Source organism: Pezoporus flaviventris, unplaced genomic scaffold (genome assembly GCF_033815535.1).
Source record: "Pezoporus flaviventris isolate CSIRO_AGI_PZ_B2104156 unplaced genomic scaffold, CSIRO_AGI_Pfla_v1 ptg000001l, whole genome shotgun sequence".
Lineage (NCBI taxonomy): Eukaryota > Metazoa > Chordata > Aves > Psittaciformes > Psittacidae > Pezoporus > Pezoporus flaviventris.
In genome coordinates this window covers 973,567-997,461 of record NW_026892549.1, presented here as the reverse complement: position 1 = coordinate 997,461, position 23,895 = coordinate 973,567, and the positions used below count along the sequence as shown (strand labels likewise).

General features: G+C 45.9%; 1 protein-coding gene across 3 annotated transcripts in view; it reads right to left on the bottom strand.

The window, feature by feature from the left end:
* The window catches only part of MARCHF4 (membrane associated ring-CH-type finger 4), a 108,224-nt gene extending 87,509 nt beyond the window's left edge, over positions 1-20,715 (bottom strand). For 2 of the 3 annotated variants that reach the window (XM_061459035.1, XM_061459217.1), the window contains exon 1: positions 18,384-20,715. In XM_061459035.1, coding sequence (XP_061315019.1) covers positions 18,384-18,857 — 474 coding nt within the window. In that variant the 5' untranslated portion in view covers positions 18,858-20,715. The remainder of the gene's footprint in view (positions 1-18,383) is intronic. The other variant, XM_061459123.1, reaches the window with a different exon arrangement.
* Between the last annotated feature and the right edge of the window lie 3,180 nt (positions 20,716-23,895).

Here is a 23,895-nt window from a genome sequence, read left to right as displayed (position 1 = left end):
TATGGTGGCATGAAAAGGCCCTACATACCACTGCAGGTGAATCTAGGTCCAGACAGACTATATCTAGATGAAGCAGCACTATGTGCACTGGGTATCTGTGTTCCCATATAATCGATGGAGGTCTAGTCAATGTCGACAGTGAAGCCCCAGGAATGAGTCAGCTGAGCAAATGTAGGTGTTTAGCCCTCCAGCTCCACTGACTGTATTGACTAGGGGAACAATTACCTACCTCGAGACATTTTCCGCTAAGAAGTCATTGTGTGGGCATGAGTCAAGCTCCTGATCTCCTGATTTTTCACTGCCTAAACCCCAGTCCACATGCAGACACCTATGATGCGACACTCACACTGAAGTGTCTGAAATCCAGAGCTGTGTCGCCCCTCAATGATATGCCCAGGATTATGGCATGTTCACAAAGCTCAGAGGAGAAGCAGAGATCCTTGGGTCACTGCTCATCTGCTAGAACTGGAAGAGGAACCTTCTCTACTCAAGCTGTCACTATGGGGGAACTACTCTAAGTGTGTCCTTTTAGAGCCAGTGAGCAACCCTCCACCTGGATTGGGACCTATTTATTATCCAGCAAGGGCCCACTACAGTTTCACAGTCACAGTCCTGACATCCCAGGGTCAGAAAGTGCTCAAGGCTAAACCAAGCCTAAGTTCTGAAACATGCTCATATCTTGGATCTTTCCACGTCATCCTGCTTTCATGAGCTGCTAAACCTCATAGCTGACCAACCAGGTCAGCTTTTTCTGTGAGTGGACACAGAGCACTGGTATGGAGACTGAAAAAACAAGACAAACCTTCCTGATTCAGCCCAGTCATGATACCTTGCAAATCACCACGCTGTACTGGACATGCCATGCACAAGCTACTGCGAAAAACAGCCAGTGTTAATTTGTGTGTACAAATGCAACGGTAACGGCAAAGAGTAGTCACCTTTCTAAGGACTACTTTCTATGCAGAAACGTCTGTGGCTGAGGAAGCTCTTGGTTGGTGTGTTGTGTCTCCAACCCTGCACTGAGCTCAGCAACGACTTCCAGGAAAACGCATTGCAGCAGCCTGAAATTCTGCTGCATCTGCACAACAGCCCAGATGTGCACCATGACACCAAGTTGCCCTCTGTAGGAAAAGCTGACCCACAAGTGACCACTTAATCTGCTACTCAATCCAATCTGGCTCAGCCAGGTGGCATCTGCCTTCCACCATGCTGCCGCAAACATGTGCACACCCAATCCCTGCCTAATAGTGAGTGCTGGAATAAGCACATGCTGAAGCAGTGGATGGTGGCCGGCTGTTGCATGAAAATCATGCTGAACTTTCAAAGACAGAGGGGTCAGGAGATGTGTTAGTGGAAGCCAAGGTCCCTGACCTCTGTGGTCCTCCAACCGTCTCATGAAAGTGCTGGAGGGTATGCTGTCTAGGAGTGGAACACGGACGACACCTACCTCCAAGGCTCCTGTGCACATTTTCAGGAGGGAAGAAAAACACCTCAAGGCAATGCAGACACAGTGATTTAAAAGAAAACAGACTTTTAAAAGAATTTAAAAGGAAAAGACAGTCACATGAGTGCAGCCATGTCCCAGCAGTTATACCATATGCATTTATAGGTACCTGTCAAAAATTCCTCCCTACCCCTTGACAGGGTATAAATCATGGGAAGAGATATTATTCATGCTGCAGCCTACCCATTATACTTAAAGCTGTGTCAGAGGGTTACCAAGCAGTGTCCACCAGGAGGACTCATGTTTTACCTCACCCCTGGGGACCAAGTACCACAGGGCAGTCTGAGAAAGGCGACTCAGGAGGTGCATATTTGTTCCAGATGTGATTAAGGCAGGGTAAATGGCAGGGAACTGGACGGCTTCCCAATCTCCGTGTGTTTGTACAGCCTCTTTTTGACTCATCAGTATCTCCAGCATACAAAAATCTAAGTGCTTTAGGGGCATTTACCTAGGGGTAAGGACTTTGGCCAGTACTGATGGCTGGTAAGTGTATGAAAGTGCAAAACAGCTGTCAATGGATGTGGGTTTTGAACTCCAGGTTTTTTCATTTCCAGCTGAGCAAATTTTCTCCTTATTTTACAGAATACAGAGAGAACATACTCTCTTGTGCCTAAGCACCACTCCTTGTCTCTGCAATACAACCGAACAAATAGCCTAATCAGGCCAAAATGCAGAGCATGCTAAAAAACTGGGAACATTCAGGGTGCAGTTAGAGAAGGTGGAAATTACCCCTGTAGCCTAGGGAGGGCTGGTATTGCTGCTCTGATCACAGCACTCAGGGGTAGAAGATTATCTAAGATGTTCATCATATTTGAAAAATCATGGCAGTCAGGTGAGGTTCCCGATAACTGGAAAAAGGGAAATATAACCCCCATTTTCAAGAAGGGGAAAATGGATGACACGGGGAATTACAGACCAGTCAGTCTCACCTCTGTGCCTGGCAAAATCTTGGAGCAGATTCTCCTGGAAGGCATGCTAAGGCACATGAAAAACAACAAGGTGCTTGGTGACAGCCAGCATGGCTTCACTAAGGGGAAATCCTGCCTGACCAATTTGCTGGCCTTCTATAATGGGGCTACAGAACTGATGGACAGGGGCAGAGCAGTTGATGTCATCTACCTGGACTTGTGTAAAGCGTTCAACACTGTCTCACACGACATCCTTGTCTCTAAATTGGAGAGACATCAATTTGATGGATGGACAACTCGGTGTATGAAGAACTGGCTGGATGGCCGCACGCAAAGAGTTGTGGTCAATGGCTCAATGTCCGTCTGGAGACCAGTAACGAGTGGCGTCCCTCAGGGATCAGTGTTGGGACTGGTCCTGTTTAACATCTTTGTCGCTGACATGGACAGTGGGATTGAGTGTGCCTTCAGCAAGTCTGCCAGTGGCACCAAGCTGTGTGGGAAGGAAGGCCGTTCAGAGGCACCTTGACCCACTTGTGAGGTGGGCTGATGCCAACCTCATGAAGTTTAACCATGCCAAGTGCAAGGTCCTACAGCTGGGCGGGAGCAATCCCAGGCACAGCTACAGGTTGGGCAGAGAAGAGATTCAAAGCAGCCCTGCGGAGAAAGACTTGGAGGTGTTGGTCAATGAGAAAATGAACATGAGCAGGCAGTGTGCGCTCACAGCTCAGAAAGCCAACCGTATCCTGGGCTGCATCAAAAGGAGCGTGATCAGCAGGTTGAAGGAGGTGATCCTGCCCCTCTACTCTGCTCTCATGAGACCTCACCTGGAGTATTGTGTGCAGTTCTGGTGTCCTCAACATAAAAAGGACATGGAACTGTTGGAACAAGTCCAGAGGAGGGTCACGAGGATGATCAGGGGACTGGAGCACCTCCCATATGAAGACAGGCTGAGAAAGTTGAGGCCTTTCAGCCTGGAGAAGAGAAGGCTGCGTGGAGACCTCATAGCAGCCTTCCAGTATCTGAAGGGGGCCTATAGGGATGCTGGGGGGGGACTCTTCATTAGGGACTGTAGTGATAGAACAAGGGGTAACGGGTTAAAAACTAAACAGGGCAAGTTTAGATTGAATATAAGGAGGAAGGTTTTTGCTGTAAGGGTGGTGAGGCACTGGAATGGGTTGCCCAAGGAAGTTGTGAATGCTCCATGCCTGGCAGTGTTCAAGGCCAGGTTGGACAGAGCCTTGGGTAACATGGTTTAGTGTGAGGTGTCCCTGCTCATGGCAAGGGGGCTGGGACTGGACAATCTTAAGGTCCTTTCCAACCCTAACTATTCTAGTCTAACCTAACTAGTCTAGGTGCCCCCTGAATTATACCTTCTTTTGATGTCTCGTACTGGTGGAGCTGTTATGACAGTTCCCCTCCGTGACATCACAAACCCAAAGTGAGGGTATGCCCCACTTGGCTACATATTTTCATACAACTCATAAGAGCTTAGGAATTCTGCAGCCTTTGTTTATCAAAGTTGGCTGAATTTGGCTAACAAGTTTAAATGTCACTGAGTGTATCTTGTGGACTTATAAATAGGACTTACATGGATAAGTACTGATGCTTAGGGAAGCAAGCTAGAAAGAGAGAAAAGAACATGCTTCATTTTTATTAAAAAACCTGGGACAGGTTTTGAACAGCTTTCCAAACAGATTAATTGAAGACAGAAAGCAAAAACAACCCATAAAAGGGAGAATGACTGTAAGCTTCCAGAAAGCAGCAGTTGTAACAGAATGCTTTTGTTTGTAATAAAGAGACTAATGGCTGATTTGTTAGTCATAAGACAATGTAAAATAAATTTCTGCTATATTCCATATTTTTAAAGATTCCTAATTTTTCAAAATCTGATTCTGTGAAGTTGATAACCTTAGTTACAGATCTCTTTCTGCTTCTCCTTCTGTTCTGCTTAAACAGAAACAGTTCTTGTTCAATCAAGCTCTTCTACAACCAGTGTTTCTGTAAGACTCTGAATTGAAATAGTATCACCTCTTGGAGGTTTAGTGATTATTGGAACAAGAAGTGTCTTAGCTATGACAAACAGAAATATCTGAGCTTGTGCTATTATTAGTGATGCTTGTTCTCATTCTTCAATCTATGGCTTGGCAGCTATTTTCCCTTGGTATTTATCTGACTACCATAACAAAAATCTCAGCCCTTGTCTAAATCCACCCTGGGGAGCCAGAGCAGACATTTAATCCTATCTTTTGCACAGCTCCTCCTAAAATCACTGTAAAAGCTAAGTGGAGATCTTACTGCTGTCTTCAGCCACTTCCTGGAAAAGTACAGCAAAGAACACCAGACTATTCTCAAAGTTGCATGGTTATAAGACAAGAAGCAACAGACACAATTTGGAATACAAGAAATTCTGACTAGAAATCAGAAAAAAAAAAAAATCACCATGAAGGAGATAAAATATTGGACCAGATTTGGAAGGGACCTCTGGATACCCTCTAATCTAACCCCCCTGCCAAGGCAGGGCCACCTAGAGCAGGTTACACAGGAATACATCCAGTATCACAGTATCACAGTATGTTAGAGATTGGAAGGGACCTCGAAAGATCATCTAGTCCAATCCCCCTGCCGGAGCAGGAACACCTAGATAATGTTACACAGGAATGCGTCCAGGCGGGTTTTGAATGTCTCCAGGGAAGGAGACTCCACAACCTCCCTGGGCAGCCTGTTCCAGTGTTCCGTCACCCTCACTGAGAAGAAGTTTCTTCTCAAGTTTAAGTGGAACCTCTTGTGTTCCAGTTTGTACCCATTACCCCTTGTCCTATCATTGTTTGCCACTGAGTAGAGCCTGGCTCCGTCCTCGTGACACTCCCCCTTTATATATTTATAGACACTGATAAGGTCACCCCTCAGTCTCCTCTTCTCCAAACTATAGAGACCCAGCTCCCTCAGTCTTTCCTCATAAGGGAGATGTTCCACTCCCTTAATCATCTTTGTTGCCCTGCGCTGGACTCTCTCCAGCAGCTCCCTGTCCTTCTTGAACTGAGGGGCCCAGAACTGGACACAATACTCCAGATGGGGTCTCACCAGGGCAGAGTAGAGGGGAAGGAGGACCTCTCTCGACCTACTAACCACCGCCCTTCTAATACACCCCAGGATGCCATTGGCCTTCTTAGCCACAAGGGCACAGTGTTGGCTCATGGTCATCCTGTTGTCCACTAGTACCCCCAGGTCCCTCTCCCCTACACTGCTCTCTAACAGGTCATTCCCCAACCTATACTGGAACCTGGGGTTGTTCCTGCCCAGATGCAGGACTCTACACTTTCCCTTGTTATATTTCATCAAGTTACTCCCTGCCCAACTCTCCAGCCTATCCAGGTCTCGCTGGATGGCAGCACAGCCTTCTGGTGTATCAGCCACTCCTCCCAGCTTAGTGTCATCAGCAAACTTGCTGATAGTACACTCAATTCCCTCATCTAAATCATTGATGAATATATTAAATAATACCGGTCCCAGTACTGACCCTTGAGGCACTCCACTAGTCACAGGCCTCCAACTAGACTCAGCCCCATAGACTACAACTCTCTGGCTTCTCTCCTTCAGCCAGTTCGCAGTCCACCTCACTACCTGATCATCCAGTCCACACTTCCTCATTTTAGCCGCGAGGATGCTGTGGGAGACTGTGTCAAATGCTTTGCTGAGGTCAAGGTAGACCACATCCACCGCTCTGCCATCATCCATCCACCGTGTTATTTCCTCATAAAAGGCTAAGAGATTGGTCAAACATGATTTCCCCCTGGTGAAGCCATGTTGACTGCCCCTCATAACCTTCTTATCCTTGATATGCCTTAAGATGGTACCAAGGATAAGGTGTTCCATCACTTTCCCAGGGATGGAGGTGAGGCTGACCGGTCTGTAGTTACCCGGGTCCTCCTTCTTGCCCTTTTTGAAGACTGGAGTGACATTTGCTTTCCTCCAGTCCTCAGGCACCTCTCCCGTTTCCCAAGACTTGGTAAAGATGATGGAGAGTGGTCTAGCAATGACTTCCGCCAGTTCCCTCAGCACCCGCGGGTGCATCCCATCTGGACCCATGGATTTATGGATGTCCAGATTGCTCAACTGGTCTCTAACCCATTCCTCATCGACTAAGGCAAACCGCTCCGTCGACCTGACTTCATCTAAGGTCTCAGGGGTACAGGGCTCTTCAGGACTGCCCGCAGCAGAGTAGACAGAGACAAAGAAGGCATTCAGTAACTCTGCCATCTCTTTATCTTCTGTCACCAGGGCACCCATCCCGTTCATCAGTGGGCCTACATTGCCTCTGGTGTTAGTTTTGTCTGCCATGTATTTAAAAAAGCTCTTTTTGCTGTCCTTGACCCTTCTTGCCAGGTTTAATTCTAAGGATGCCTTAGTCCTCCTAGCTGCCTTCCTACATCCTCTAGCAGCAGCCTTATATTCCTCCCAAGTGGCCAGCCCCTCCTTCCATGACCTGTAAGTGGGTTTTGAATGTCTCCAGAGAGGGAGACTTCACATACACACACACACACACACACACACACACACACACACACACACCCCCCACCCCAGGCAACCTGTCCCAGTGCTCGGCCACCCTCAGTGTAAAGAAGATCTTCCTCATGTTGAGGTGAAACTTCTTGTGGTTTAGTTTATGGCCACTGCTCCTTGTTCTGTCCTTGGGCACCATTGAATATAGTCTGGCACCAACCTCGTGGCACCTGCCTTTGAGATATTTATATGCATTAATGAGATCCCCTCTCAGTTTTCTCTTTCCTAAACAGACCCAGATCCCACAGTTTCTCCTCATAAGAGAAATGCTCCAGATCCTGATCATCCCTGTGGCCATCCACTGAACCTTCTCCAGTAGCTCCTTGTTCTTCTTGTACTGAGAAGCCCAGAACTGGACACAGTACTCCAGATGGACAGGGCCCAGAGCAACCTGATCTGGTTAGATCTGCTTGAGTAGGGGGTTGGACAAGATGAACTCTAGAGGTCCCTGCATCCTAAATTATTCTGGGGTTGTGTGATTTTGTTTGACCTGAGCTATAACACTCAGAATTGTCACCTTCACCAGACATTTGCATCACATGCCTGAGCACACCTTCAAAGAGATGAAGATCTTGTCAGGCAACATTAAGGAAAAAAAAAAAAGAAAGAAGAAATCTCTTGAATAGCTGCAGGATGGGAAGGCCAGGGGATCCCCTGCAGATTTTCACGTCTGCAAGAAGGGCAAGAAATAAATCTGTAAGTACTGGGAAAAAGAATAACAATGGCAGCTGGCAGCTTAGCAAAAGCTGGATTTAAGTAGGAGTCCTCACTGCAGGCTATGGGGCTGTGGAAATGTTTTTCTTAGAAATGATGTAGCCATCCTGTCTATGAAGAAAATTTTCCAAATGTGGGTTAAATGTAGGTGACAGCACTTCTGCTCTCATATGTCAGAGGAGGCCATGAACTAATTTTTCCTAACTAACTGAATTCCATGCCTGTTTTCCCAGGTTGCATGTTTCTTGCTTTTAATCTGATGTGGAATAAAACTGTCTTCAAACGCAGAACTTTTTCTATGAAGGAAACGTCTGCCAGCCAGCCCAAGAGTTTCTGAAGCTGGTTACTAAGGATGCATACAGTACACAGTCCTTTCCGTATAAGAAAACACAAAAGTTCATATTCAAAGACAGTTTCAGTTCTGTGTTTCCCCAGATTTTTCTCCTTGGGCATTGCAACAATTTCCATTCTTTTAAAACCAAGATGGGGTATTTCTTCTCCAGTCCTTGCACAGCTATTACACTTCAAGGAGGAATTTGATTGAGGGAATTTATTTCACTGCTATTACAGCAAGGTTCAGACTAGACTAGCCCAATAACCCCCTCTGGCCCTAAATGTTGTAAAAATTCACCTCTCTTCAGTGTTAAGGAAATGTTGCAGTTCTATGTTCTAAAATGTGAACTCTTTAGGGCAACAAAAGCCTTTGTTTCACTTTGTGGTGCAATGCTTGACATAGCGACATCCTCCAAAGGTTACCACAGTATTAAAATAAAGAATGGTCTAGAGGCCAGAAGCACCCATAACTTTACTTCTGCCTCTTGTGCAAACCCTCTCTTTTAACTACTTAACTGCTATTTCTCTCTGATATAGTAGTTTATTATTACCTACTTTTCTTGAATGATCATCTGATCCGTCTTAACGTTCTTTTAATATCACTTGGAATGGGATAATAATCGGCTTGTACTTCTCCAGCACCTTTAATCCTGACAGGTCCTAGTGTGCTTAACAAGGAGAAAAGGAAAGGAAAAGTGCTTCATTCATCAATCAGGGCAAGGTCATGCAAGATACCAGACAGGCTGAGAAGATGACCTGACACAACTGAAAGTGCTGGGGTGCTTGGAGGAGCAGCTTTAGTTCATGGCCCTATACTTGCAGAAAGTACAAACCATCCTTTGAGCTTTAGTTCACTACCTGCATGAAATTGCGAAGGCAGGTGCTGATGTGATGTGGGTGAAGCATTCACAGGATTCCTGTGTGCCAGTGCTGCATGTTATGTCTTCATCAGATCCATCCACCAAGCCTTCTTCTTTTTCTCTCCCAAAGACTGGGAATTGGAGTAAAAAACACCATAGGACCTACACAGGTAAGGACATGGAACACTGATGAGAGCAGAGGTGCACATGGAAGTTCTCAGGAAAACCACTTCTTCCACCAAAATACCAGTAAAAGAAGTGATCTCTGCACCTTGGTTTTGACTCATCTGAAGCAGGGCAATGCCTCTGCTGGTAAGGTGTAGAAGAAGGGATCACAGACATGAAGACAAGAAATGAGCATCCAAGCAAGTGTCTTGCAACCCAAAAGAAAGAAAACAAAGATCTGGGCACAACATGAATACACAGGTGGAAAGTGAGAGGAAAGAAGCTCAAGCTGAGGGTAGGGTTAATGCCCCATGTGACAGTGCTAGCACTAGAAAGAGGCAGAAAAAGGATGGACATGGAGGAAAATGCTGGATACAAGAAATCTGAGCTAATGCCAGAGCATTCAATAACAGATGTCTGTGAGATAGAAGGAGATCTGTGGTTGGACTGAAGCAAATAAAGACTGCAGAGCCAGCCATAAGGGCTGACATTATGGAGGATGTGGATGAGCTGAAGAAAGATGGGAAGGAGAAGGAGAAAGGAGCTTTGACGGACACCGTTAGGGGATTGTGGAGGAAATGTGAGCCACCCCATAAATGATAAAGTGATTATAGAAGCAGGAGAGAAATGGGTGGTGGGAACAACTTTCCAGGCAGGACTGGCTGGAGGTCTGCATCTGTCAGGAAAGGTCATATTCCATCTTGCTGAGAGTAGCTTTAATTGAGGGCAGAGAACAGACACATGAATTGAAGCAAGGAGGATCCATTCTCTCCTCCTCCCTGTGCCTTTAACGGAGCAGTGACAGGACCAGCTCCAGTCCTAAGTCTCATCTCTGGCAGCCAAGGGATCCTTAGAGAAAAGCACAGCTGCTCTTCCAGCCTTTTCCTCCCAACTCCCCTCAGGATTCAAGGCAGACAAGCTCAAGTCATTAATGACATGGAAGGCTCAATGGTTAATGCCTACGGCATCTGCAGGCCCACCTGGAAGGGGCAGCTATTGTGGAGGAGAGGACTGGATGAAAAAGGATGCAGTTCAGCAGGGCCAAGTACAAGTCCTCCACCAAGGGCAGTAATGCCAAATGCACAGAGCGAGCCAGGGTGGAGGAGAACTGGCCCAAAGCAGAACTGGAGGCCATAAAGATTATACAGGACCATGAGCTGAGTAACAATCAATAATCTGCTGAACCATAAATAAATAAATAAATAGGGCAAACATAGCCTTAGAATGGATGACATCTGTTATCTGTTACACAGGATTCAAAACCTTTCTGCACTGCTCAGCACTGAGAAAGACTCAGCTTGAGAACAGTTCCCAACTTTAGACAATGCATGTAAAGCAAAATATGGACCATTTGATGAGAATCCAGAGGATAATACCAAGGATTATTAAAGGTTTAGAATTATGTCATAAGAGCAAAGGCAGAATTTGGATTGTTTGGTCTAGAGAATAACAAGCAGCGTTACGGCTTCAGTTGTCACTTCAATTTGTGAAGTCCTCAAAGGATGAATTTTCACTGTATTTATATGTAACTACTGGATAATACCTTAAATTATTGCTTGGAAAAAAAGAAAATAGTAAAAATAATCTGCTTTCTTCCTGATGGGCAGGGCAAGAAGAAATGGGTTGCAGCAGGAAAGATGTGTCTCCAATCCATGATCACCCTTGAGAACTGGTTAGATCAGCCTCTGTCAGGATACTGGATGGGTGAACTAATTGATCTTTAGAGACCTGGGCATTGCCTGATGCTTGGGCATGATCAGTGGATTAAGTAACAGAAGCTAAACCCACATAGTACCAGAGGTTATGATGGTAGCATCAGGGAATGACTTTACAGAGGCTACAGCCACAGAACTGTCTGCATCCAGTGAGGACAAACCCCTCCAAATGTTCAATGCACTACAAACTTTAAAGGTGCTTCTTACTTGGATCTCTTAGCTAATGACACAACCTTTTTGCACGGAAATGGTGACCGCATGGCCTTGCCTAAAACATAAACACTGTCAATCAAGCAACCCTTGATAAACTTCTGCTTAGAGCAACATGGCACAGTGGGACACCACAAAGACAGGACCAATCTTTGGCATCCTAAACTGGTGGAATATCAAGTTAATTTTCTCTCTCGTGTTCTGCAAAGTTGTCTTGTACATGGAGCTTGCTATCTAAAACATCTATGAGTCCATGACAGTCCTATTCTCCATCCACAGTGGAAGTTCCGTACAAAGTTCTTCTACAGAGGAGACAAAACTTTCTCAGGAATCATTCAAGATTGAACTAACCTTTTCATTCATGGAGTTTATACAGTTTTCCCCAAGCACATCCTGGTTTCTTCATCACACGTAGAAAGAATAAAACAACATGTAAACCATATTTTTGCTTATCATTCTCCCATCTGTACTATCCCTTCCCTCACTCTCACCCAGGGAAGCGGGTTAAACCTGTGTGACTGTTGTGAGTGATGCCAACATTGCTCATGCTGCAAACAGAGGGTGCTTGGACAAGAAGGTACATAGACCAGAGGACAACCTGTGCAGAATACAGTCAGACAGGACGAGTGGAACCACAGCTGATGTGTCAATAGACTTTGGCCAAGAAAAAGAAAGAAGAGGTAAGAGAAAACCACCAAAGAATGCAAAGAAAAAGAAATTATGTGACAGAAGAAAAGATGTGTGAGGATTTCAAGATCTGGGCCCTGCCATTAGAATCAATCTGCCCACCAACATTTTGTCTTATCACTTTCCACAGAGGGGCATAGGGACAGCCGATTTATTATCTATATAGGTTTCCAGGTCTTGCTGTTATTTTCCTCACCAGAAGAAATCCATCGCTCATCCCTCTCCCCATCCAACAATGAAATCTGTTCTACTGTAACCAGAGATATATCAGAAAAGGATTATAGGTCAGTTGTGGAAAGATGGCGAAGCTAAGAGTGGCTTCAGCAACAAGCAATTCATTTTAGGCAAGTAACTCTAATTAACAAAGGAAAAGGAGAAAAATAAAAAGGTAACAAGCTATTCTGCGAGTACTATTTGAGTCTGGTTTCCCATGGAAACCATATCATGTTGGGTTTTTCTTTTTGTCTAATGGGATACACATTCCTGTTAGAGCTGTTGCTCTTGCTGAAGCTCTGTCCTGCATAGACTTTACCTAGTGTGTTGCATGGCCAATGCTATAATCTCTCCCACAATATGACATTTCTAGCTTTCCTCTTTTTCATGCAGCCAGTTTTCATGGAACTTTCAGGAATTTAATTCCTTTCAGATCTGCATTCTCTGCCAAATCTAGCTGAAATGGGCCAGCAGGTTTAGAGAAGGGCTGATGAACATAAACTCTAACATCTAACACCATCACCTGGCTTTATTCCTTTAGCAATCAGCTAATAAAAGGGATGTGGTGGTCACAGATATGGATCAATAACAACTACAGTCTATCTTGCTACCTTATTCCAGGCACAGGAGTGATATGCAGACACACAGCATCACAGATTTTTGGCACAACCATATTCCTAACTTCTGGACTAGGCTAACCTTGAATGGAAAAATACCAATGCGAGCAAAAGGCTGACACACAGGAGGCCCTCACTGAGTACGAATTTTACTTGAAAGACAACTTGAATGCAATTCAGTTTTGTATAAACAGAGCCCTTCCAGGAGCAAGTGTTGCCTTTGTTGAAAAAACAGTGACTCTACAGATGCAAACAATGGAGCTACATGCTTTTGCATTGCTTGTTCTGTCACTAACTGACATCAGCTACTGTTAATCATAGCCTGAAATGTATATTTAGGAAACAGTGACACAAACACAGACAAGTTCCTTCATGAAGCCTTTTATATGGGGAAAAGTGAAAGAAAAGAAAAACTGCTCCTCAGGCTATCTAGTAGCACTGAAATAAATGGGTCAGGCATCAGAGTTTCAGCAGGCACAAAAGGTGAAAGCCCTGTCTCCTGGAGCAATTAAAAGTCGACGGGATTAGTGGCCCTCACTATTATTTATAGAAATCCCACTGTGTGCACAACATTACTGAAATACAAGGGTCAAGTCCCTGCTACTGGATGCCTACTCTTTTGCTGTTGAAGTTAATGGGAGCTTTGACAATCAACTCTGTGGCAACAGAGTCTAAATCTAAAATAGATTACATCCTGGGCTCCCTTCAGTTGATGGCTCAAGCAAAGGTTTTGCCAAAGCCAAAAATGTTCTGTCTGCACAGTACAGATTTGATCCTGGGACAGATGAAATGGGACAGTTAGCTGTAGAGGTGTTAAAATTCAAAGATGGGAAGGCAGAGGAGTGGACTGAATGTCACATAAAGTATCTTCCATTCCTTTTCAACATAAATTATGACCTACTGATTGAAATCTAAAGCGCTGCATCCTGGCATCTCTTGTGTTCAGTTTTAGCAGGACTGGCTGCTTTCCAATGAATGATTCTTCTTTCAACACTAAGTAAATGAATCCTGTGGAAACATACCTATGAAAAGGACATGGATGAGAAGCCTGGAGCATCCTTATGTGATTCAACATGTTTAGAAACAGTGTCCTGACGGCCTAGGCAGTTTGGACAGACCCCGGCAAACACCAGCATCCCCCTTCTTGAGTATCCCTGGCTTTAGACATGCTTGTGATGCTGGTTGTGCAGTTATTTCTTCTGCTGCTCAATCATTACCATACTCATCCCCTGAATTCTGTCACAGGCTACCTCTTTTCCTCTTTGTCTCACTCCAGTAAAGAGATACCTGATTCTCTTCAGTCTTACAATGTTGTAAATCAGAAATCAAGCATCCCAGAGACTTCATCCACTCCTCTGTGCTGCTTAGAGACCAGACTGTAGAGTGGCAATATTTCCTGTCTTAGGTCATGCCTTCTCTGCAGACACCACCAGACAGGAAGCTAATGATGGCTTTTGCCTGTGTCTGTATTTGTAACAGGAACAGTGCTGAGATTCTCACTAGTTGTTTCAAGCAACACATGCTAACAACCAACCATTTGATGGTACTAACCATTCAGTAATCCTACACAGGGACCCCAAGAACTATGTGTTAATCCAGACTGAGTAATTCAGTGTCACCTTAACTCTAGAGAGGTCCTGAGCATAGCAGGTGTCTACATGCTGAAGACATTACATTTACACAGGCATGAAGTCCAAACAGGCATTTTGAGAGTTGAGTCCTACTGCCCATGCACAAGGGCCTGGTGAGATCAGGCAATAGACAATAGCCCCAGGGCTCTCCTCTTCAGTGTTACCATCATCTCTAGATAGGCTTCAGACCTAAAGCATGAATTTTACTTTCAGAAGTGTTACCATTAATTGCAATTACTCTAGATACTCTTAGTAACCACATGGCTTTGCAATCCTTCATTAGATTTAAGTTTACTTCTTTGTCACGTTAATGTCCATAGCCTCATTATGTATCACACGGAAATGCATGTTCCAATATCCATAAGTTGTCTTCTCTTCCAATTTTCTTGAAGGTTTTCATGTTCTTGTATTAATGAGCTGGTGTTCCTAAAGTCTGGAGGGGACTTTGATGGGTGGAATAGTTTATTTGCAAACACTTCCATTGAATGCCAAGCCAAACTAGCAGCCTGCAGGCAAAAGACTTCACAGTCTGTTCTCTCTGAACCTCCTTAGCCAGCCAGTCCTATCTGCACTGACTTTTCAAATCTCCATCTTTACAGCATTTTTTTTCCCAGAACAGAGAAATAGAGAAACGCAGACAGAAACTGACAGGTAAGAAAAGATGTGCACACACTCTAACTGACAACCTAACAAGCAGTCCTTGAGACACACTGATTTCCAAATGAACTCAGTTTCATTTAAGAATGCTTTTCTATTTTATTTCAGCACAGCTAGTACCATCTTTGAGATCCTAAACTCCACAGTACTGCTAACTCCTTGTGACATGGGCAAACAGTTTATCCACTGATGTGAAGAGGCTTTTCACCCATGTCTTTTTCTGCTACTCTCCATGACTTGCTTTCAACTTGGAACCATATCAAATACCATGAAACATTTGTGAGAGCAGAGCTCACCTGAGTTTCTTTCTCTTGCAGAACACTGTCAGAGATCCAGGAATGCAGACAAATTTCTGCAAACACTGAGCATTAACTAAAACAGAAGCAAATACTCCAGCATCTATCTTTCTCATTTTCTCTTCAGAGCTTTCCCATTCAATCCAGGGTCGCAGAATTAGCTGACACAATGGTGCAGGATGTTCAATCAGTGAAACCTTTGAAAATGCCGATCAAGGCCCTGAAAGGCAATGCCATTACCAAGGGCAGAGTTCATCCCATCAGCTTTCTTGATGTTAAGCTCTCATTTTCAATGAAAGCAGTTGCCTTTTTCAACTGCCAGACCTGAGCAGGGCTTGCTTTTCATGCCTTCAAAACAGGAGCCTAGATTCTATGATCACCTGGTCATCAGACCCACTCTTTCTCATCTGCATCCCTGGCTTCTCTTGAGTAACATGCAAGTATCAGAACAGTTTCACAATAATGAGCTTTACTCCTTCCTACAGTCCTCAGCACATTTTTAAATGAATCAGCTTACCCAGAAGAGCCACAAACAAACATGAGGAGCTTAAGATATAAGCAATTCAGTAGCCTGAAGTATCATGCATGCTGGGCAATCATAAATTTAAAGTGAAAATCCCTACCGATTTTGTTTTGCGTTAGATATTAAATAAAACCTGCTTGCAAAGCCATATTAGTAAGAAACCTCTTTGGCTGTTGTATTTTTTACTTTTTTTTTTTTTTAAATTGAAACAGGATTAAAACATCTTTTGGAGGCTCGCTGTCATTCTATCTGGATAAATAAGCTTAAAGTGCCTAACAGTCAATTCATAATGAAGGTTTTTGTTCTTCGTACTGTGATGCAGCCTCGCAAATTTGCCCACAGCTGCAGCAGTTTCAGATGTTTTTGACAGGTAAATAAAACACTGTTTATATCTGTCATTGTTATTAATCTGCAGAGTAAAGAACTAGCAATTACATTTTCTTTCCAAGTGGATAAATTTTTATGATGATCTTGGCAGGGGTGGAATAGAATAATGTGCATCTATGACTTTTATAGTTGTGAGGGTCCAAACCATGAAGAGTCTTAGCTCAGCTGTTGAGCTGGAAAATGAATGGGAAATAAAGACTAAACCAGTAATAACCACCATAGTAAAAAGGAACAAGGAATTTGGGATTTAGCCCTGTTGGAGTTTTATTGACGTAAGGGCCAAATAAACCAAACTGCAGGTTTTGACATCAGCTGAACTGATTCAGCTCTCAGTTATTCTGAACCATACTTCTAGGAAGCTGTGTCAGGACCTAGACGTGCTTTAAAACCCCATGATTTGGGCCTCCATGAGGAGTTGTGCCTCCATAACGACTTACATTTCCCAACTGCTGCAGGAAAAAGGGTTTCAGATTCTCCCCAAGCCATGCTGGTGAAGAAAAAAATATTTATGGAATAAGGTGGTGCTCAAGGACAAGTGGCAGAATCCAGCTGTCAATGTCTTATTATACTGGTCAGAAACTGTGAGAAGCAAAAAAGAGAAATCCTGGTGAAATGCAATTAGACACCAGTCACGTCTGCTCAGCTTCTCACTCAGGTAGGCTGGCAGATGGTCAGCAAATAATCTCACTTTTACAATGCAACCTACACAGGTTTTCAGTGTGAGAATTAGCATCCAATTATTTTCAAGCACTAATGTTCTCCAAGGAAGCAAGTTGCCTCTATTTTAATTCTGCTTAGACTCTATTTGTTCAGACACGTAAGCCAATCTTGCAAGCACTATGTCTCGTGTATGCAGGCAGAATGGCAAGCCAAGGAAGAGTACTAGAAATGTGGAATAATGCAAATTCCGATGGAGTGAGTCGCATGGCTTCCAACTTTTAGAAGAGATGGGAAGGAGACAGTCACGTGAGGAAGGCATACAGCATCTTCAAAAAAGAATTATTTCCACCACCCCCCATCTGAAAGCCTGTGGTGAAAACCATGTCTCACAGCTATCAGTCAGCTGCATAAACCATTAGAGAAGGCTACAGTTCATTGAACACTGAGCTATGATCTATAGAACCCTTGGTATGACACATCCATCAGAGCTGTGGATATTCTGATGAGCTGGTGGCAGGCCCCTCTTCTCCCAAAGAAGAATGGAAGCCCATTCCCCACCTCCCAGCCCCCATCGCCAGCATCCTCAGACCAACACAAGCGAAGGCACAATCACTGCACTATAAACGTGAGCAGCCTTGGGACAGGCAGGATGTGTGCTAGAGCATAGCCACTCTCAGATTAGCACTGGCTTTCTTTCACAGACCACATAGGTCTATGAATGGGAAAGAAGACATGGGGCAAAACCTGTTTTGCTCAAGATTTCAATGTATCGCCTTACATGCTACGATCTGTGCCTAAAATGGAAATGGGTATCAGCCAAGTCAAACCTCACAACCCTTTCTCATGCAAGGATCCCTTATCACAGGTAACAAGGCTATCCTGAGAAATAAAGTTTATCGCATATCCGGGCTTGATCTCACAAGCAGAGGTCTGCAGCCTTCCTTTCCACCTGCAGCTATGTCACATTGGGTACAAATACTGCTGTGTATATCACTGTAAGGAAGTTGCCAGACTGAAAATACATGAACTGTTTTGAATTGTCATAAACAGGGAGAATAGCACCCCAGGGTGGCACCTTAGTTCTAGTAATGTTGCATTTGGTTCATTCTCCTGTGTGGTGGAGGGAAACTTCACTGGCCTAACCTCAGTTTGTACCAAGAAGCATCTCAAGGCTGCAGCTTCAGCAGGTCTAGATGCAACCAGCAGTCTTTTCTCCTCCAGCTAGTGCAACTGGGAACACAGGAGCAGAGGTAAACCTGAAGAGCTCTCACCAGCCATCCCCTGGGAACCACTGATGAAGTGGGGCTGCCTCCTGCCACGTGTTTATACAGACTGAAGTTGTATTTTTAAAAGCAAACAGCACATTAAATACATCTTTTGCATCACTTCTGCATTCATTGCAACTGGGTACCCAGGAGGTGACAAAAAGCCCCCTAGACAATATACACATGCAACATAAAGGAGTCCACAAGTCCATTCCATGCCAGGGCTGCACGGCTCTGAGGCCAGGCATGAGTGCCTGGGCCAAGGCTGCCAGGCAGCAGAGAGGGATGGAGCCAGCCTCCACCCCACATTTCCCTGGGAAACACCACCGAGGCACAAAATCCTGGAGTACAGGCCCTGGGCAGAGGCCAAGATGCCCTCTGGGTTTTGAGGTCCTGTTCCCTGAGAGCAGCAGGCCCCGGTTCCCGCAGGCCAGAGCATCGCTGCTCCTCCGCTATCCCCCGCCCCCAGCGGGCTCACCTGCTCGGGCCCTTGGAAGCAGATCCTGCAGAGTGGGGTGCGGATGCCGCTGTCGACGCTGCTGCCCAGCGAGTAGCGGTCCTCGGCCTTGCTCTTGCCGAAGTCATCCGAGGAGGTGCTGCTGGGCAAGGAGGCGGGCGGCTCCCCGGCGGGGCTGCCCCACTCCTCGGCGGCCGGGCTACCCGCTCCGCCGCCGCCGCCGCCCGCCGCCCGCCAGCCGAGCCCGCGCCCCACGAGCGGTGCGGCCCCCGCCGGGCCGCCCGCCGCCGCCTCTGCGCCGCCGAGCATGGGGAGCGGCGGCGGCGGGGAGGGCGGCGGCGGCGCGGGGGGTCTCCGCAGCAGGAAGACCTTCAGGTCATTGAAGAGCATGCGGCAGCGGCACTTGAGGAGGCCTTGGTTTCGCAACATCTGTCTTGGACGGAGGAGCCCGCAGCAGCAGTAACAGAAAATGACCGCGCCGGGTGGAATTAACATGTGCCTTTCCTTGGCAGGCGGGGACGGGGCGGGAAAGAACAGGACAGGAGCCGGGCGCCCCGCGGCCGGGGGGGGCTCCGCTGCGGTCTCAGTGCCGGCGGGGGGAGCGCTGGCCGGCGAGGAAACGACACAAGCAGGGGCCGAGGGCGAGGGGTGAATGCCCCGGCAGCCCGCGGTAGTCCGGCGAGGATGACAATGACAAAAATCCCCCAAAATAAACAAAATATCCCAAACCACCAGCCCCCCCCTCCCCCCCCCCGGCTCTGCGTTCCGGGAGGATCCTTTCCCCCCTCCACAAGTTTGTTTAGAAATCAGCGGGAGGAGGAAATGAATCTCCCACGCCCGCGGGTCCGGGGCGCGGGCGGCGGGCTCGGGAGAAAGCCCCCGATCTTCCCAACTCCTAAGCCTGTAAAAAAGAAAGGTCCACGTCTTCTCCGGTGGGTGTGGGGAGGAGGAAGAATATGGTTCTTTCAACAGTATTTGGCATCTCAAGTAATTTTTCCTTTTTCTTCTATTTTTTATATATATCTTTTTCTTTTTTTCTTTTCAATTAAAAAATAAAACCCGATCACACGAGACCCGGTGTGCACCCAGACAAAATAGCAGCTGGTCTGGCTATCAAAATGCAAAATTGGTAGCTGTTGTTATTATCAAAATTGCCCCTTTGAGAAAAAAAAAAAAAAGACCTTCACATTGTTTATGGGAAAACACCCTACGATTCCAACACTGTACTCCCAGGTGGCTTCAGATTTTACCGTTGCCTTTAAAAGATTTCATTGCAAATATTAAAAGTCCTGAAAGAAATGATTAGCATTCAATGAGCTTAATCCCAGACGTACTGAGATAAATATATGTATATATATAATATATATATCATATATATTTTATATATATTTATATATTCTGACCTTCTCTATTCCAGCAGCTGTATGGAACACACCAAAAAAAAAAAATCAGAGCAAAATTGGTGAGGGAAGGCGGCTGTATTATTCCCTAAACTGTTACCATTCTGGACCAAAAAAAAAAAATCCCGTCGAAATCGGATCTATTCTTCGCGTGTAATTGACCGGGGAAACGTGGATCTTACATGGTCACGTTTCCTTTCCTCCTTTCACAAAACAGGAACGTCATCAAACGCATTGGCAGCTTGTACAGACCATTGTGGATGGCGAGGCGGCCAGGGCTCTATCAGCAACTGCAGGGACCTCCTTTTGATGCATTGGACGAGGCTCCTTCTTTCTCTCCACCACCGTCCCCACCTTCATTTTCCTCCCCTTCTGTCCTCCTCCTCCTCTGACTGTTGTTCTCTCTCACAGGCATTGACATTCAACCATTGCAAGTCTGTCGCACTCTCGTTGGCGGAGGAAAAAAAAAATCAGAGCAGATAATTCTCTTCTTCCTCCTAAAAGGCTCGGATGGAGCACAATGCGCCAGACACACGGGGCAGCATGGCTTATTTTTCGTGCAGCTCCCACCGCTTTGGCAACACCGAGCTGATGTGTGCGTGTGTCTTTCTCCCTCAGCAGCAGCCTCCTCTCCGCTCTCCCATCCGGCTTGCCGTGATGATGTTGCTGTTGCTATCTCTCTCAGATGCAATGGGGAAGGCAGATTGTTTGCAGTGCAAGCGGGGATTTGCAGGAAGGGAGGGGTGTAACGTGGCTGCGCTCTCCTCCCTCCCCCGGCCTTAAGGAAAAAAATACAAAAAGGGGGAGAGGGGAAGCAGCACAAAGGCGAAAAAGGCGGAGTGAAAGGGGGAGAATCAAAGGGAGAAATGGGTCCCTTCCCAACCTTTGATGCTCCGGGCTGCCGGCAAGAGCCCACGCCGGCGAGGAAGGGAGGAGGGGCGAGGAAGGGGCTGGGCAGCCGTTGCGGCTTCAGCACCACGGACCGCGGACAGCTCCACCAGGCGCGGGCGGGGCGGGGCGCGGCGCCTCCGCGCTGCTCCGCGGGGCGCAGCCCCGGCCCCTCCGCCCCTCGCCGCCGGGGAGCCCTGCAGCCGGCCCTGCTGAGCGCGGCTGCTGCAGGAGCGGCCCCGCTGCCTCAGAGGAGACGGAAGGCAGCGAAACCTCTGCGCTCTGGCGCGTTTTCAAGCTGCTTTTCACCTCCCACCGGCCGCTGCAGGGACCTACGAGACAAGGAAACTTTCAGGGGCAGGTGGCAGCGACCGACTGTTCGGCGATTTCTCGGGTAGTGGTGTCTGCTTTAGATTCCCAGCAGGAAGCCGAAATCCCACTAACAAACTTTTTCCCTAGCAGATTAATTAGTTGCAGAGCATTACATGGTTTAATAGCTATGATAATTTTTTTTTTTCACTTCACTCCAGCAGCGTTTGCTTGCTGATGGACGTGTTTTGTTTCAGGAGCATATATTTCAGTAGAAATACGGGTTCCTTGCAGCCCAGTGAAGGGCAGATATGCCTGAACACTATCTCTTAATTAGAGATTTGCTGAAAGTAACCAGTGGCTGCTAAAGGGGATAGTTTTTACTCTATTCAGCCTATTTGATTAATTTTAAGTAGCAGCTGCTACTTAAGCCCATTAGCTTCTCTCTGCAAACATCACCAGAGGTGGGTTTCTCCACACTGTCCTGCTCTGTGTGTTCATGCAGCCCCATCCAGCCTTCAAAGGCATGGGGAAAGTCAGCTCTCCCCTGGGGCTTTGCCTTTGCCATCCCAGCTGGAAGAGCTAACAAAGGTGCTAGGTTTGATGTGGAACGAATTTATCAATGATACACATGATCCAAAGACTTCTAGTCTACGCAATCTGGCTAATGTCAGTGCAATGTTTCAGTTCAGGTGCAAGTGAACACCCACCAGATTTAATGACATAGAGCTGGGCCTGGGTCTGACATCGTGTCAACACCATTGAAATTTCAGGGTCCTCAATTTGCTTTCTCCATAGGGTTTCCTCACACTCCTGTTGCAGCAGGATAGAACATGTACAAATGCCCAGGCCGAGTTCTTTCTCTAGTTGGTCTTGTGTATGAGGTCTTCATTGGCAGTGATCAAGGAGCTACAGCTGATAGACAATCTGATGCCACCCAAAAATTGTGCTGGGGCCCAGAAAACCATTTGAAATTGTCTCTCTTAGAATAAGACATGACATGCATAAACCACTGTGCCATGATCAGCAGAGGAATCTATGTTGTTACCTAATTAAAAAGGGAGCAAAACTGATTATTTGCTACAGGAAAATGAAACCAGCACATGAAATTAATTTCCAGCAAATAAATTACACATTGGGATGCACTAAAGCTAAAATATTCATCGCGGCAGCCTGCTGTTTCTTAGAAGAGCTGGGCAGATCTGCCAATGTGGCTCTCTACAACACATCTAAGGATTCTCAGAATTTCATATGTGTCTAATGGGGTCATTAGAGAAATAATAATGTAAAGAGCATTCTAGGGGACTTCCTGAACATGAGACAGGCTGGCTAGAGGCTGAGTCTCTGTAGCCATGCTTCAGGAGGCCTTTACATCCCCCATGCTTTTTATTGCCCACATCTTCTTGATGTCGCCAACACTTTTATTGCCCACATCTTCTTGTCTTGATGTTGCCAACACTTTTAGAATGGTTCCGTCAATAATAGAATTGGAGAAAAATATACATTGTTGTCATTCTTTGCTTCTGTAAAGCATCTTTCATCCTTCCCTCTTGCCCATGACTGGTTTTACAGAAAGGATATTCTCAGGGTAGAGATGTTTGTAGTATATTCTGGTTTTTAATGTATGGGCTGTATGCCCAGGGAGTTGAATGGCTGATAAATGTGACAAAATAAATAAAACAAATAATAAATCGGAAGTGTTCCGTATGCTTCCCAGAGGTGAGTGGGTATTATTATTCCTCTTTAGGTAAATGGGACAGCAGCCAATGTTTTCACACTTGGATGCTGTATTCAAGTATTTCGGTATGGATCAAGGTGCCTTGCTTGAAATGCTCACACTGGAAAGAGCTGGCACAAGACACTTTTGTGAGATCCCAGTGAGAGCAGGGGGCTGTCAGGAGGCCAGTGCAGCTGGAAAGCAACGAGCAGCAAATAATGCTCAACACCTTGTCCTTCTGCAGAAAGGCCTATCTCTAGGAGTTTTGTATGCTGTGTCTCGAGCTCACTAATAGTCATGAGGTTAACACGGGGAGGAAACATACTGGGGGCACCAGCTCTGGCACACACTACCCCTGCTGTCCTCAGATACAAAGAGAGAAAAAAAAAGCACGGATACATCAGCTGAGAGTGCAGAACTGTTCCTCTTGATTGGCTACATCTGATCTACCAACTAGTAAATCAGAAGGGGAGAAGCCCAGGTATCTCAGCGCAGACCTGCATGCCCGACTGTTACAGATCCTGCATTGGGATGGATTCAGCTGCCAGGCCAGTTTCACAGCAGATATTCTAACTCGTCTTCCAGAACTCTAGAATTATTGTTTGTGTCCCTCCTCCTCACCTCTCTGTACAAGCCATCACTCAGTGTAGAGGATGTGGAAAAAGGAAGAAAGGGTGGCTATTGCTGCAGTGATTCTTGATCTGCCTATGTGGTCTTCTGACAAAAAATCATATCAGATTATTTTTTAATATTGTTGGGTCAGAGATTTTAAAAATGGTAGAGATAGTGAGAAGGCAAATGTAAGAAGGAAACCTCTGCATGGACTGCAGCTTGAACAGAACATTGTGCACAAGTATGTAAGAGACAGACAATATAAATGCTGATACAGACAGCCAGGATCATAGAGCCAGAAAGCTGCAAAGAAACATGTCTTTTTGTTTTCCACCTTTAAGGAAGTAAACAGTTACCTAAACCCATTTTTAAGCCCACCTACTCGGTCAATAGCCGCACTGTGCCTCCTGCTCCACTTACAGGTTCTTAATGGTGCAGAGAAGCTTTGATGGCTGTGGCATGGGCCTCATCCCTCTGACAAACCATTACTTTAAATCTAATCCACCGCTGGTTCCTACTGCTCTCTTAGTGATGGGGAGCTGCTCATCAGCTGAGTACCCTCTGATTGCTTGTCACAGCCAGACTTCCTGGTTCTTTTTCCCGGATG